Below are 15,322 nucleotides of genomic sequence, written 5' to 3' on the forward strand. Positions count from 1 at the left end.
GAAGGAAAAGGAAACAGTAATGGCTGATGTGATAGATCACATGAAAATAAAAGGAATATAAAGTAACTGAAGAAATCATTAAAATACAAACTAAGGAGGTATGATGTAGAGGCCATGGATAAAATTCCCGAAAATCTGGAAGATGTAGCCAGGCAGCATAATAGTAAATTATTATTGACCTGGCATGTTAAATAAATTGAGAGTGAGTAGTGAATCTGGACTAGTCCTGGTTGAAGATAGAAACGGGCCAGAATCAGTAATAAGGAAGCAGTTAAAGAGACATGGGCAGAATGAAAAAGTATAAGAAACTGGAAGTGAAATTTATTTCACGAGGTAGAATCAACGACTTTTTTTTTTTTTTTTTTTTTCTTTTTTTTTTGTGGTTATAAAGTTAGAGCTAAATTACTGAAAATCATTAATATGGTTTTTGAAAAAGGGAAAATACCTGGCGTTTTATCAAAACTTTAATTGAACCGCTCTATAAGAAAAGTGATAAAGAGTGAGTGTGGTAATTATAGAGGCATTAGCTTGGTTTCTGTAGGAAGCAAATTACTTAGCACGATGATACTTTTCAGACTTAGAGATGTTGGGGACTATGTTTCGAGAGAAGAAAACAGTAGTCTTAGGGTCCTAACCTTATATAGTATACCATATAAATAAATTAAAGTGATTAATACGATGTACGAGAACAAAATTGTTGCGGCTAAGGTAGGATGAGACTAGTAGCTGGTTCTGTACTCCAAGACAAATAGTCCGATTGAGTTAGAGGCAAATCTGGCATAAGCCCTTATTAGAATTAAATAAAAAAAAGTTTTTTTTTTAACTGAAAGTAAGGAGCGACGTTAAAATTTAAAAAGAACAGAAATTATTCCGTACATGAAAGGGGTTGTCCCCTCCTCAACCCCCGCTCTTTGCGCTAAATTTTTTTTATTGTTTTGAAAAAGTAGAGTTGTGAGAAAGAGTCAAACTTTAAAGCAAAGAGCGGAGCGTTGAGAAGGGACAGCCCCTTTCATATACGGAACAATTTCTGTTCGTTTGAAGTTTTAATGTCGCTCCTTACTTTGAGTTAAAGAAACTGGTTTCAGTTATTTAATTTCTGAACGTTTTCGAATTAATGCAGTTTTGATTTTGGCTTACCGTATATGAATTTTTGGCTTAATGGCTTTCTCAAAGTTTTGATCGGACTATTTTGAGAAAAAAGCGGGGGAGGGGCCTGGTTGCCTTTCAATTTTTTGGTTAATTAAAAAGGCCACTGGAACTTCTAATTTTATTTAAAAACGTTTTTATTAGTAATAAATACACGTAAATTACGAATTAACTTACGTAACGAACTTCTATATTCGTATACTTTTATTACGTAAATAAGGGGATTCGCCCCCTCGTCAATACCTCGCTCTTTACGCTAAAGTTCAAATTTTGTTCCAATTTTTTAAGAATGACCCCCTGAATCACAAAGAACGTTTAATTAGAATAAATAGCTCTTACTAAAAATACTTTAGCATAAAGAGCGAGGTACTGAGGAGGGGATGGACACCTTCATATTCGAAATAATTACTTTCAGTTGAAAAACAAACTTTTTTTATTTAATTTCTCATTGTTTTTTTTTATAATTCTGGAAAATCCAGCGCCCCTTCATGGAAATTCTCTTCCCCTATGATAAATTCCTCCATATAAAAATCCTCTCACGTAACTCCCTACCCCTTACACCCCCACCACTAGAAAAATTTTCCCTGAAAACGTCTGTATACTTTCCAATAACCAATAATATACGTAAACAATGGGCAAAGTCCATAGCTTGGAGCCATTCCCCCGGGAACTGTGGGGGATTAATTCGTCCTCAAAGACTCAATTATTTGATTTTTCGACTATGCTGAATAAAATGGCTATGTAAAAATTTTGATCTGGTGACTTTGGGAAAAAATGAGCGAGGAAGGGGGCCTAGTTGCCCTCTAATTTTTTGGTTACTTAAAAAGGGCACTAGAAGTTTAATTCCCGTTAGAATGAGCCCTCTCGCAACACTAAACGACTGGGTGGATACGATCGACACTGGGTCAATACGATCGACGAAAAAACAAAAAACAAATAAACACGCATCCATAATCTTTTTTCTGGAAAAAATACAAAAATTCCACATTTTTGTAGATAGGAACTTGAAACCTCTACAGTAGGGTTCTCTGATACGCTGAATCTGATGATATGGTTTTCATTAAGATTCTATGACTTTTATAGGTTGTTTGCACCTTCTTTTTTTTATATAACTAAAATTTTCTCAGGCTCGTAACTTTTGATGTAAAAGACTACACCTGATGAAACTTATATATTTAAAATCATCAGAAAAATCTTATTCTTTTGATGTATTTATTGGTATCAAAATTCCATTTTTTGAATTGTGTTGCGAGAGCAACACTTTGGTTTTGTCCCGGTTTTTTTTTGTTTTTTTTTTTTTTCTATGCCGCCGATATCAGCTTATTCCTGAAAACTGGTAAGGGTCTAACCTGTGCGGTTTTTACGGAAAGTGTGGACCTCAGGCCGGATTGATGAATATGGCATTACATTTTGGAAAGCTCCGTAGAACTCTTGCCTGGGGCCAAAAAGGATGGTTTTTGCTTGTCCTCGAGCCAGAGCCTATGGTGTGCGAAGTGAAGTGGAGTTTTATAGCCTATGTCAGAGAGGAGTATCTGAAGTTGTGCAGCCAAGCTTTCGTTTCATCAAACCATGTTTCTGCTTTCGAGTGGAAAGCTCCGTTCTAGCAGGCAAGCAGGCAGGCACCAGTTTCAAATTGAAGATGGACTAAAATCTATAAGTGTTAAATATATGCGGTAGTTCCCCGGCCCCACAGCCAATATATCTTCTTTGAGTGATAAATAGAAAAATTTACAGAAACAAAAAGTGCGATTTTCCCACGGGTCCGAAAGTGCTGCCATCTATTGTTTCTAGCCATTTCTGTTCGTGATTTCAGCTGACTTTACCTTTCTTTTTTTTCTACTTGGGATTGCAATAGAGAAATGGTATCAGATATACCTCTTAAACTTTAAAAGTTCTCTCATTGCTAAAGAAATTAGAGCTTATCCTTTGCTCCTTTCTAAGTGGTGGTGTTAGAAAGTTGGCCTCCGGCAAAAAAGTCAACTTTTGAACTAAGACAGATAGAATTTTTTTTTTTCAATGACAATCGATAGACCTTGATGAGCTGATCAAAGTATATGTCATCCATTTTTTGTTACAAAAATTCCTTCATGACATACACCAGTTTGAAAGTTTCAAGGGGTTGACAACTTCAGTGGTAAGGTACATACTTGAACCAAAAATAGACCGATACCAATTGTGAGATATGTAGGGGACTTCCAAGCAACAGTCGATTATTACCTTATAATCATCTTTGGCAATGAGGGGTTTGCAACTTTTGCTGATTGGTGTACCTATTATCTGTTTCTGGTGTAATTGATGGTAAGAACAACTTGGTTCCCGATTGTAAGACATGTAGGGGAGTTGTAAGTAATAATCGGCTGTTAGGCTACAATGACTTCAGCGACAAGGGGTTTGGAACTTTTGCTAGTTGGTGTACCCATTATTTGTTTCCGGTGAACTTGGATGTATATCCCGGGAGAGGGACTTGTAAGTAAGAATCGGTTGCTAGAGGAGGCTCACGAGGGGCTACAAATTTGTGTAAATTGGTACACATCTATGGAATCAGGGACCCATAAATTTCCTGTAATGACTCGCCATCCAATAATAAGCGATCCTGGATGGCGAGTCATTACAGGAAATTTATGGGTCCCTGATGGTATTTTGATCCTGAAAAGTTACAGATAGCTTTATAATACCAATTAGATTACATAAGATAATGTTCCAAGTTTCCATCCGTCACGATGTCTACGATTGAAAAGGATAAAGTTCAACCGGCTGCAAAGTGACATTTAGGGGCCTAGTAAGTAATAATCGGCTGTTAGGTTACAATCATTTTCAGAGATGAGGAGTTTGCAACTTTTGCTTGTTGGTGTACCCATTATTTGTTTCCGGTTGAACTTGATGTCTATCTCGGGAGAGGGACTTGTAAGTAAAAATCGGTTCACTTTAGGCTAGAAATTTGTCCAAATTGGTGCACATTGTATTCGATCCCTGTAAATCTGTCGGTAAGAAAGTTCATATCGATGGTCTATCAATCACTGTAACCTAGAATTAAGATGTTACGCAACGGGTACAAACGATAATACAAAACAATGAGGTAGTTTCGTAATAATTAATAGAATGTCATCTATTGTATTTTGATCCTGAAAAGCTCCGGATAGTTTTATAATTAATACCAACTAGATTATACAAGATATTGTTCCTAGTTTTCATCCGTTACGATGTCTACGATTGAAAAAGATAATGTTTAACTGGCTGCAAAGTCAATTTAGTCCTTTCTTTCAATATTCTTTTGTTGTTTTTTCAACGCTGGGGTGTGATCATGTGATTACTGATTGCGTTCTTCTTTGAACATACTGTTTTAAAAGCTTCGATAGGCTGACAACTTCAGCATTTAACCGATAGCGAAGAAACAAAACCAAAGTGTTGCTCTCGCAACACTTTAATCGGCAAAGCCGGACAAAGGTTGCCGCAACACTTCACGTTGCCCAGGCAACGTAGGTCTAGTTTCAGTTACTATTGAGCCGGGTCGCTCCTTACTACAGTTCGTTACCACGAACTGCTTGATCAGGAGTTGAGAAAGGTTACGTTCTATCCTCATTTATATGATGTTTTTGATAGACTGTGTTTTAAGGGGGACAGTAAAATCTATAGGAGAGCAGGGAATCAAATGAAAAAGAAAACTTTTCTAGACTTTGATTTATTTGATAATTCAAGCATCCTAGATGAAAATGTTAGTAACATGGATGACTTTTTGGAGGTTTTGAGAGTTCAGGGTGCAAAGAATAGGGTTGAAAATTAAGGTTAAGAAGACTGATTCGCTACGACTATGAATAAATGAATATGAAGAGGTGATGTTGGGTAAAGAAAATATCGATCAAGTGGACAGCTTCACTTACCTAGGTTGTATTATTAGTAAAGATGGTGGGTGCAATGAAGATGTCAAAAGTAGAATAGCCAAGGCCCAGGGTATTTTTTCACGGATGAAAAGTTTGGAAGAGTAGGAAGACAAGTCTACGAAACAAGATTAGAATATTGGAAGCTACAATAATGTCAGTTGTCAGATATGGTTCTGAAGCGTGGGTATTCCAAAAGACAAAGGAGGATTTGCTAGATGTTTTCCAGAGAAATTCCCAACGAATTGTTTTGCGTACCCGTCTTACTGACCGTATCTCTATCAGGAAGCTCTACGACAAAGTCCTTCAATCCTGCTTTCTAGGGCTTTAATGAGCGAAAGGTCGAGATGACTAGGACACGTTTTGCAGATGACAGAATGCCAAAGATCGTTCTTGTCGGCCACAAGGGCCAAACGAAAACCAAGTCGTCCTTGAATGGGATGGGAGGATGTAGTAAGGAAAGATGTAATGAAAATGGGAACCTCTTAGAAGGGTATAAATATGGAGGCTTTGAATCGATTGGGATGGAGGAGGAGTATGCAGAGCTGTGTTCGCCTCCAGCGGCTTGGTGTTGCAGTGAGTTGTTAGTGATAGCAGTAATAATTTGTAACTGAAAATTGTTTTGCAGAGCATTCGATCTCACAACAAGCTAATTCTAAGCCATTATATTTTTGATAATGATTCAAGTAAAGGAAGAACAATTTAATCCGAGATGCATAGAAGATGTATCACGAATACATAAAAAATGTAAACATAAATACATAAATAAATACATAAAAGGCAATACATAAACAACCTGTGCTGATGTTGCTCACTGTTTCTGTCAATATAAGCCAAGAAAATCAGACAACACGAAACAAATATTAAAACGTGGTGCCTAGTCAGAAACGGGATCGAACCATCTATTTTGTTATTTAAAGTTTTTAAATAATTCCGTTTTAAGCCGTTACTGCAAAAAAACACACTTCGGTGCAACCGAAAATATCAACAAAAATTCAAAATGCTTCATTTGTTGTACCGTGTTACTGTTCGCAGCAAAAACACGAATTTCAGCTTGAAAAACGCACCAGCGAGACCCTGAGGATCAGGCCCATACGCTGAAATTTTGTTTTAACGAGGGGGGGGGGGTAGACGGGTTCCAATAAATGAGCAAATCATATAAAAAATACCACAAATAATGATAAATCCCCAAAGAACCGTGAGAGACCTGGGCCCGAAACTCCGCTGTTCCATCAACTTCAGTGTATGTACCTACAACGGATAAAGAACTTTTTTAGCTTTGGAGGGACAGATAGATATGATTGACCAATTAAAGACAGCCCAAAATTAAACCCAAACGAGGGCTACCTCGTTTGGGTTTTCGTTTTGGGTTTCTCGTTTGGGTTGTTACCTTGCAGAGTACTTCAACTGGAGTGGACATTTTTCTTTCACTTATTTTTTCATACTTCTGTTTCTTAGTTGCAGCCTGAAACAGAGAGATTAGGTCAAATTGTTATATATTAGTAATAAAAATTATATATAGCCTACATACAAGACTTTAGTTACTATAATAGCTAATTATACAACAGTTCCATATATTATATACTAATATAATAGCTATTATATATAGCAGCATTTATAACTAATAAGAAATCGACGAATACTCAAACGGATCTTGCAATATTGTCTCAGATTTCTTTTCCAATATTGTCTCCATTCTTTTTCGTAGATTATCATATCAAACCTAGTTCTAGAAATATCAACAATAAATTTTAAGTTCCATCAACTCCACATCTTTTTTAAAGTGCTTCACAAAAACCTAGTTTTTAGGATACTACCCACCATATGCTCCCCTTCTGTGCACGTGTGCGTATGAATTGAATCCTTTTCTGGTATTTGCAATATTCCTGCAATATGAGAACAGCTTTTATCCTGTGGCACCCACAACCAGCCTTAATCCAAGAATATTCTTCAGAATTGTGCAGAATATACTTGTAATATTAGTATTAATATATTTAAAAGAGCATTGGGTGAAAATCTTGTGCAAAGCCTGTTCTGAACTGAAGACTGACACTCCCTAATATACTATTTTCACTTTGAGCATCATCAAATGCTATTTCGTTTATTATATTAAAATTCGTAAGTAGCGAATATGCTGACGTTCACGTCAGCTGACAACGACGTTCTACCAAAAAGATATTAGTGTGTGGAAAGGGAAACTAAACGGTCAAATTTTTTCAATAAAATAATGCTAAAAAATTCTACTCCCCATTTTAGGCCATGGGCTCCCAACCAATTTTCAGGTCGACCCTCTTTTTACTTTTTAAACCAAACCTCTTCTATAACAGACTGCTGGACTTTTGCTGGTGTAAGAAGTCCTTTACAAAATCATCCCCAGATATCTTTTATAAGACTCCATGGCTGAGCGACCCCCCCTCCCACTTTCTTCAATAGAATAAAAACTATTAAAGATTCAGGAAATACCCAAAGATTCATAATCAGAGGAAAAACAACAGAAAACGTGAGAACGCAGGAAACAGAGATGCCAGCATTCATTCTGGCTGCATTCCAAGAGCAAGCTAATAATGGAATAAGAGTGTATATGTTACCGTGAGTATTCGAAATTGGTGACTTGTCGATATTCAAAGGCGAATGTCCGAAATACCTTTTTTTTTCTCCTTGGATTTAGTCACAGTCGCCAGTCAATTTTTTCAATTTTATGCAAGGTTTGATGGTGACAGGTTAGGTTAGATTAACTTAGGTTGGGTTAGGTTTTAAACCCATTTTCTGGACTTTATAACCTAACCAGCATAACCTGACCTAACTTAACTTTAACTCTTACCATCAAAGCTTGTATAAGACCGAAAAAGCTAATCCGCAAAGAACTGAATCCAAGCAGAGAAAAAGCAATTTTGGACATTCACCGGTGAATATCGACATTAACCAGATTCCTGACATTCACAAGATAGTCTCTGAGAAAAAAAAGTAGACAAAACCATCTAGCTTTACCAATAAAGATATTAAAAATAATTATAAAAACCAACAATTTGAATTAATTTAGTTAATCAACCCAGATCTTTTATCAGACTTTAATAAGTATTTATTCTACATATTAAATCAACTCTATTACATAACCAATAAAAAATAATCTAAACATAAAAGAATCTTTCTACCTCCACAAAATTTCTGGTTTAATCCAACAAAAAAAAACTTATAGAATAATTGAAAGCTAAGCCTTAATAACTAAGTATTTAAGCTCGTCTGAATGTTTCTCACCCCGCTGAGTAATACTGCAAAGCCAGCAGGGACGTACCCAAGTGGGTAGGGGCCTTAGCCACCACCCCATTGTCATGATTTCTCTAGAAGTTCTAGACAGTTCTTATCTAAATTAAGAATTTGAATTATCATTATCCCCCCCCCCTCCCGAAAAAATATATTATTGACCTCCCTAAAAAATCTATGCGCACGCCCTTGGCTTTAGCATTGAATATTAAAGGGTCAACCTGTCTTAAATATTATAAGGTTTATGAGAGGAAAATAATATATTTTCCCCCTTTAACTTCCCTGTTATATATGTTTGTACAGCTCAACAATATTTTAGTAAACTGTTCCTTAGCTCTGTACTCAAACCTTAGACATAAGATTAGTGATTCCCATCTAAAAGAAGAGCAATTTTCATGGACAGAAAGGTACAAGGGGATTGCATAAACATTATTTGAAGCGGCAAAAATACGGTTCTTGGTAAAACCTTATAATAAGGTTTAGGTAAAGTAAATATTAATCAATAAAAAATAAATGTAAAATGCAAATATAATAAAATATAAAACAAACATAAAAAACAAAGTAAAAATAATGTTTAGGTAAAAAAAAAATATTTCACTATCGTTTTTCAATACAAGTAATTACTACCTCTCAATGCCCTTTTCTAGTATTTGGAATGCGTAAATTAGACCAGACACATACCAACAAGGAGAGAGGAACGATAGGTCCATTCCCCAGCTAAACTTGAAGACTTTCGACATCCCTGCCATCTTTGTTAGGTATTTAAGGCCGAATTCACTTTGCTGTTAAAAATACTGTTAAGTAAGAGAAATGTCATTCGATTCAGTTATTTTTCCCTCTCTTGTAACTAATCAAGGCTATATGAGGTAAATTATCTGGTTATATGAGGCTATATGAGGTAAATTATCTTGATATTCTTCACACATACTAGTATATTCTTATAATCTATTATTACGCTACGTTGATGCTGGTATATTGATAGACGCATAATATATTGATACACTCCTGATTTGACACAAGAAATATTTTTTTCTACAATATTTTGCAGATATATTTGGGAAAAAGATCAAATTGTAAAGGGTGAATTTTGACTGCAAAACTGTAAAAACAACTTATTCGCATAAGAAACGAACAAGCATCTTTTACAAAATAATCCCTGGAAAAAGAAAAACAAAAATAAGCTTGAAAAACAGATTAGTAAATACCCTTGACTAGGCCTACTCCCTGTTCATAATGAGAATTTATTAATGCTGAGATTTAGCTCGCGCAAAATTCAGACCAATCAGAATTTTTATAGATTTTTTTTTTTTGAGCCAATTAGAAAATCAAAATCAGATTGCCTCAAAATAGCGCAAGCTAAATTTTGATATTAATTAAACCTCGTTGTGAATGAGCATTAATATATGCAATTTCCCATCAGTTTCCGCAAAATTATGACAAACATGACATTTATGAAACCCTCGCGATTGAGCTTCTAATTGTATACTGTACTCACCTTCAAGCCTTGCCATGGTAGGCTGCCTCTATTGAAGTACATTAGAACATACCCCAGTGATTCCATATCATCACGACGACTGCAAAAAATAGGGCATAATCAGTGATGTCAATTATAAATAATGGAAAGCAATTGTTTACAATATCTGCTGATAAGAAATAAATATAAATTTTGTCTTTATATCTAGTATTTTGAAAAATAACTTTTTTTTGTTTTTTTTTTCATTGAAAAATTGGAAAAAGTACTACATCCCCTCCAAATTTTGAAGCATGGAAATATTCACTGAGAAAAGTACCAAGGATATCACAGTACCAAGGATATCAAAAATAAGGATATAAAAATGAAAATATCAAAATAAGGATATAACAATGAAAATATCAAAATAAGGATATCAAAATAATGACATCAAAATAAAGATATCAAGACGGGGATATCAGAATCAGGATATCAAAAATAAGGATATCAAAATAAGAACATCAAGGATATCAACAAGTACCAAGGATATCAAAAGGTTTAATGTATCAAGGATATCAAAATGAAACTGTTTTTACCCCCGGACCCATCTTACTTCTATTCATACTAGTTAACCGCCATTTTCTTAGATATTTTTCTTGGTTATTTCAAGTCTATGAAGTTTTTAGGGCAATACCACATTGACGCCAATGTTGCCACGTTGAACCGTGAAAAGAAATAAAAGCAAAACTAATTAGTTAAATTTGGCAATGCCTAACGTCCTTATAAACTCAAAAATTAACAAACTGTCGATGCCCAGATAACCTCACGTTCAAAGGAAAGTTATACCTTCTTAAGTTGTTGGGGGCTATACATTTAGCTATTTCCGGCTAATCAATCATATTTCATTTTAATTTGGCGCCCAGTACTACCAAAAACCGATAACTGCATATCGAGATTTTCTTTTATTAATAAATATTGAGTTCATAATTTTCCTTTTTTTTACGTATATATGGTTGTGTCAAGCTTCAACTTAACAAATCCAACCTACCAGATTCCATTTTCACTGTCCTTGGTACTTGGAAGATTTAACATTTATAAAAAGGGAACGGTACTTGTTAATTAAAGGAAACACACCCAAGAAGTGAATTTAGGTTAATCCTAACGAAAAATAACCTTCATATAGCCTTTAGTTTATATAATAACATAACCTGAGCTATATATTTGCACATTAGGGGGAAGGGTAAAGTAAAGTATCTTGACAGCACCCCTAACCTAACACAACCTAACTTAACGCACACTCACCCTAATGTACAAATATACAGCCCAAATTATACAAGTCCGATGCATTCTATCACCCGTCACTTGTCTTTGTGGATATGAAACCAGTTTTCTAATCTAGACTAAGCGTAATTCTTGTTTGTTTCGTTTAGTCAACAAGTACCAAGGGAACTTTTCGAAATTGTTTATAAATACCAACAAGCTCGAACAAGCGTTTTCTGAACTGATCAATGGTTCTCACTTTAAAATTAAATTTAAAAAAAAATCAAACCGGCAAAATGTGCGATCAAAGATTTATTTTATGACGATCACTGAAAACTCTAAGTTCCATGCTCTTTTATGCCAATGAATAAATCTGGTCACGTTAAAAAATAATTTTTTACACAAGTCCAATTTCTCTCACGTAGGAATACCACGTCATTTTTGGAAGGAACGTCAAACTTTAGGTACCAGATACAATTAAAATATTTAGTGAGGTTCGACCAGTACAAGAAAAACTTGTCCGTTGATAATAAATATATCCACTGTCTTTCAATGACATAGGCCTACAGGAAGTACCAATTTTCACAAACACCGGAGTATTTCAAACAGAGTTCAATAAAATATAACTAAATAAAAAAAAATAGGTACTTGTCTTCAATCCAGAACAAACTCAACAAGTTTGCTTTGTTTGATCTAATGAAACCGGTTTTCTCTCGTATTCGGTTATAATTTACTTATTCTTTCATGAAATAAACTACGATGCAGCTCTATTTCAATTCAGTATTTAATATATAGAGGTGGTTAGGTTAGGTATTTTAATATAATGCGTTCTGGGCTGCCTGCATTCCATAATTCTCTGTTGTAATCTCCATAATTTTGTTATTATTATTATTTAAGAATTAACGACGCTTCTTGACTACTATGGTCCCTGCGTCGGCCCTGCTGTGCATTCCTGCAGCGTGATTCGATCTCTGGGTCCCGTATTACCAAGCTAAGTTCAAATCAACTGCGCCACCACAGGACCCATAATTGTGTTACTAAAGTATTACATCTTAATCATATTTCGGTATATTTCATAATGATTAACCTGACTTCACTACTTGAGTGTGTTCTGGATAACAGACAAGTACCAAAAATTACTTAATAATGAACAACTGGACATTTTGCTACAAAAAAAAAGAAAAAGAAACCTATTTTCAGTTAAGTGTATAATTTTACAAATAACAAATAACTTTCACTATTTTTGGAGAATTTTATCTTCTTGTGTATAAAAGAAGAATTAATAGATGCAGAATTACAGCTAACTTCAGAATCGGGTCATGGTTATTTTTCATTGTAGCCTTTTCATACCGAGCCAATCCTCCCATCCATCCTAACTTTTCCTGTCCTAATATGGTTGAAATAATTTTTTGAAAGAATAAAAAACAACTTTAACTTGCAATTTTAAAAGCCTTCAACAGCATTCAATCCTGATTTAATCAAAAGAACAAATCAGAGCCACTACTACTACAATCTTAGACGCAGTTTTATGCCTCCTGAGATTGACAGACTTTTGAGCTCTAGTTGACAAGCTTGTGAATGTCTTGCCCTTTTTTGTGGTTTAATAGCAACCTAATCGGGCGGGGATTCGTGACAGCAGTGGTGTCAATTCACATAAGTTACGGGGAGGTGAGGGAAAATATATATTCAAAATCTAGGTGAGGAGGAGTTTTGTTCAAGATCCAGGGGGATTGTATTTTTTAAAATCCAGGGGGGATTTTTTCAATGGAAATACCAGGAAAGCCAGTTTTAAATTAAAATACCGAAAACGAAGGCATTCTTAAGATCTGGGAAGTTGGACAGAAAAATCTGAGGTGCAAATACCCCACCTCCCCCAATTCACGCCACTGTGTAAGAGAATTAAATTCATCCAAAAATTGACATCTGGATGGCTTTCAGAATTTTGTTTTGGTAATTTCTATTTTTTTTAATGCTCCACGTGCGTCATACATTTCTTTATGACGTGAATTAAGAACACATTATTACTATTATTATATGCAGTGACGTACACAGGGGAAGGGGTATTGGGAACCAGCCCACCAATATCTTATATTTTTTTCGAATTTCTGGGCACTTTTTATTCAAATTACCAAAAAAAATTATTTTTATTTATGGCTCTCCCTACAAAACAAAGTAAAGATATTGCACACGTTCATGATATTCACTACATCATTTGCAAAGAAACAGAAAACGTTTAATGTGTTTTCTTACTATGACTTTTTTTTACATCAGAATTAAAGAGCATCCGACTCGCCACAACTAAGCACGGGTATTTTTACTAACACGCACGATTTATTATGTAATTTTCATAGCCTTATTTCTATCTCCAAAATTGAAAGTTAAACCAGAATTAAAATGACTGTTTTGTAGAAATCTCGAACTCCTTGTACACAATCTAATTCTACTGTTATTAGAAGTAGATCGATAAACAAAATATATAGGCTAGGATGGACTACTTTATAGACACACTTCTAAACTCAACAAATTCACCAATAACCGACGTCTTCCTAAAATACTATATAATCATCCACTAAAATACATAAAAGGAATTGAGCTAGTAAAAATAAACCTCCCATACTTCTCAAATGACTAGACCGCTTTTATTACTATTTGTAAACGATTAGGCTGAAGTTTAAAGTAGCCTACCAAGGATATCAAAACGAAAATATGTTATACCCACTGGCTCCAAGGTCTATTCAATTCATTTAAAAAACTCATATTTTTATATTATTTTGTTAATTATTTACATTACATATTATCATTAATCATTTTGTTATTTTAGTTATTATTAATTCATTTTAAGGATCATCTTAAAATGAATATTTACTAAATATTAATATTTATGTTATTATGTATTAATATATTTACATTATTAATTTTACCTATTAAAATAAAAATAATTAATTAAAAAAACATCCAATGCCTCTCAAATGACTAGACGACTTTAATTGCTGTTTGCAAACGATTCAGCTGAGGTTTGATGATTATGCCGTCGGAAGAAGCTTCCAAAAAGTCACGGGCAGAAGCAAAACAGGTTTAATTCAGATATGAATTTGCACATCGCTTTGTAGCGCTGACATTATAACACAAAAAAAAAAAATAAAATAAAATAAAATAATACCAATTACATGAAAGTGCTTTTCAAAGGCACCCAAAATATTTAAAAGCTACAAGTCTAGATTTTACGAATCTTCACGGTGAAAGATTTCTCGACTCCTTGATAAAAACTATAAAAAAAAAACTTCTGAAAAAAAGCGGGATACAGCCAATAATAGCAAACAAAATGACAGACATTTCGGACCGACAATCAGGGTCCACTATAAAACGGAAGAATGAAAGGAAAGGAAGAACAAGTCTAGAATTTCATCATTCATATAAAGCAACAACAGATCAAGATAAAAAAAAGAAAATCATAAACAGTCTAAAAACAAAGAAAGTGTAAAGTTGCTTACTTTCGCAAAAGAGACTAGTTATTATCAAATTCACACATAACTACTTGGAGGTCAACAGGAAAGCCAATTCCCTGATCAATTTTAAGGTAGAATAACTTCTTTCCCTACTCCCCTCTGTGAAGATATAACAGCAAACGTATTCAGAAACAGCAAAACTCCGGAGGAAAATTAAAAGGTTTACTTGAGGGGTCTCATATTTGTCTTTTAGGCGTGAATATCTGAACTCGTCCATATAACCATGTACTTCTCATAGAAAATACAATGGAAGAGGAGGGGTCCTAAGTTAGATCCTTAGCAAAGCGAGGGGGCCATCCCTTTTGATCACCTGTATAACCGTAACCACCCTCCTATCCAACTAACTCTAAAAGAGGTACATTGTATGATATACCCCCTACCTAACAGGGTTCTATATGTTTATCTGAGGCTCAATATTAACGAAATATACCACAGTAAGATAAAAATATTATACTTAGAAACACATTATGCTTTATGTGATAGGTACACAATTATTCTGCATATTATGTAGTAAGAATTGTTTTCTAACTTCACATAGTACAAATACTTTACCCCCACCCCCTAATAGGCAAATATATAGCCCAAACTATATATTTTCAATCTACTCTGTCACTTCGTCTTGCCTCACGCTATGCTGGAAGAAACTCACGAAAAAAAAAACGGTTCTATAATGCGTCAATGAATGAATAACTTGAGTGGTAGGGGGTTTATCATACAAGTACCCAAAAAGATACCCACTTTGGTCTCTAAATGCAACAGCGCAGAATGCTCTCCCTTCCTAGCAGGAGTGGGGCTTACATTTATACTGGAGACCCAGTTCAGCC

General features: G+C 34.7%; 1 protein-coding gene across 1 annotated transcript in view; it reads right to left on the reverse strand.

Moving 5' to 3' along the window:
• The window catches only part of LOC136027563 (casein kinase I), a 60,004-nt gene that overhangs the window by 6,262 nt on the left and 38,420 nt on the right, over positions 1-15,322 (reverse strand). Inside the window, exons 5-6 of the mRNA XM_065704932.1 lie at positions 9,778-9,856; positions 6,412-6,486 (exon numbers count right to left, since the gene is read on the reverse strand). Of these exons, the coding sequence (XP_065561004.1) occupies positions 6,412-6,486; positions 9,778-9,856 (154 nt within the window). The remainder of the gene's footprint in view (positions 1-6,411; positions 6,487-9,777; positions 9,857-15,322) is intronic.

This window comes from Artemia franciscana, chromosome 5, assembly GCF_032884065.1.
Source record: "Artemia franciscana chromosome 5, ASM3288406v1, whole genome shotgun sequence".
Classification (NCBI taxonomy): Eukaryota; Metazoa; Arthropoda; class Branchiopoda; order Anostraca; family Artemiidae; genus Artemia; species Artemia franciscana.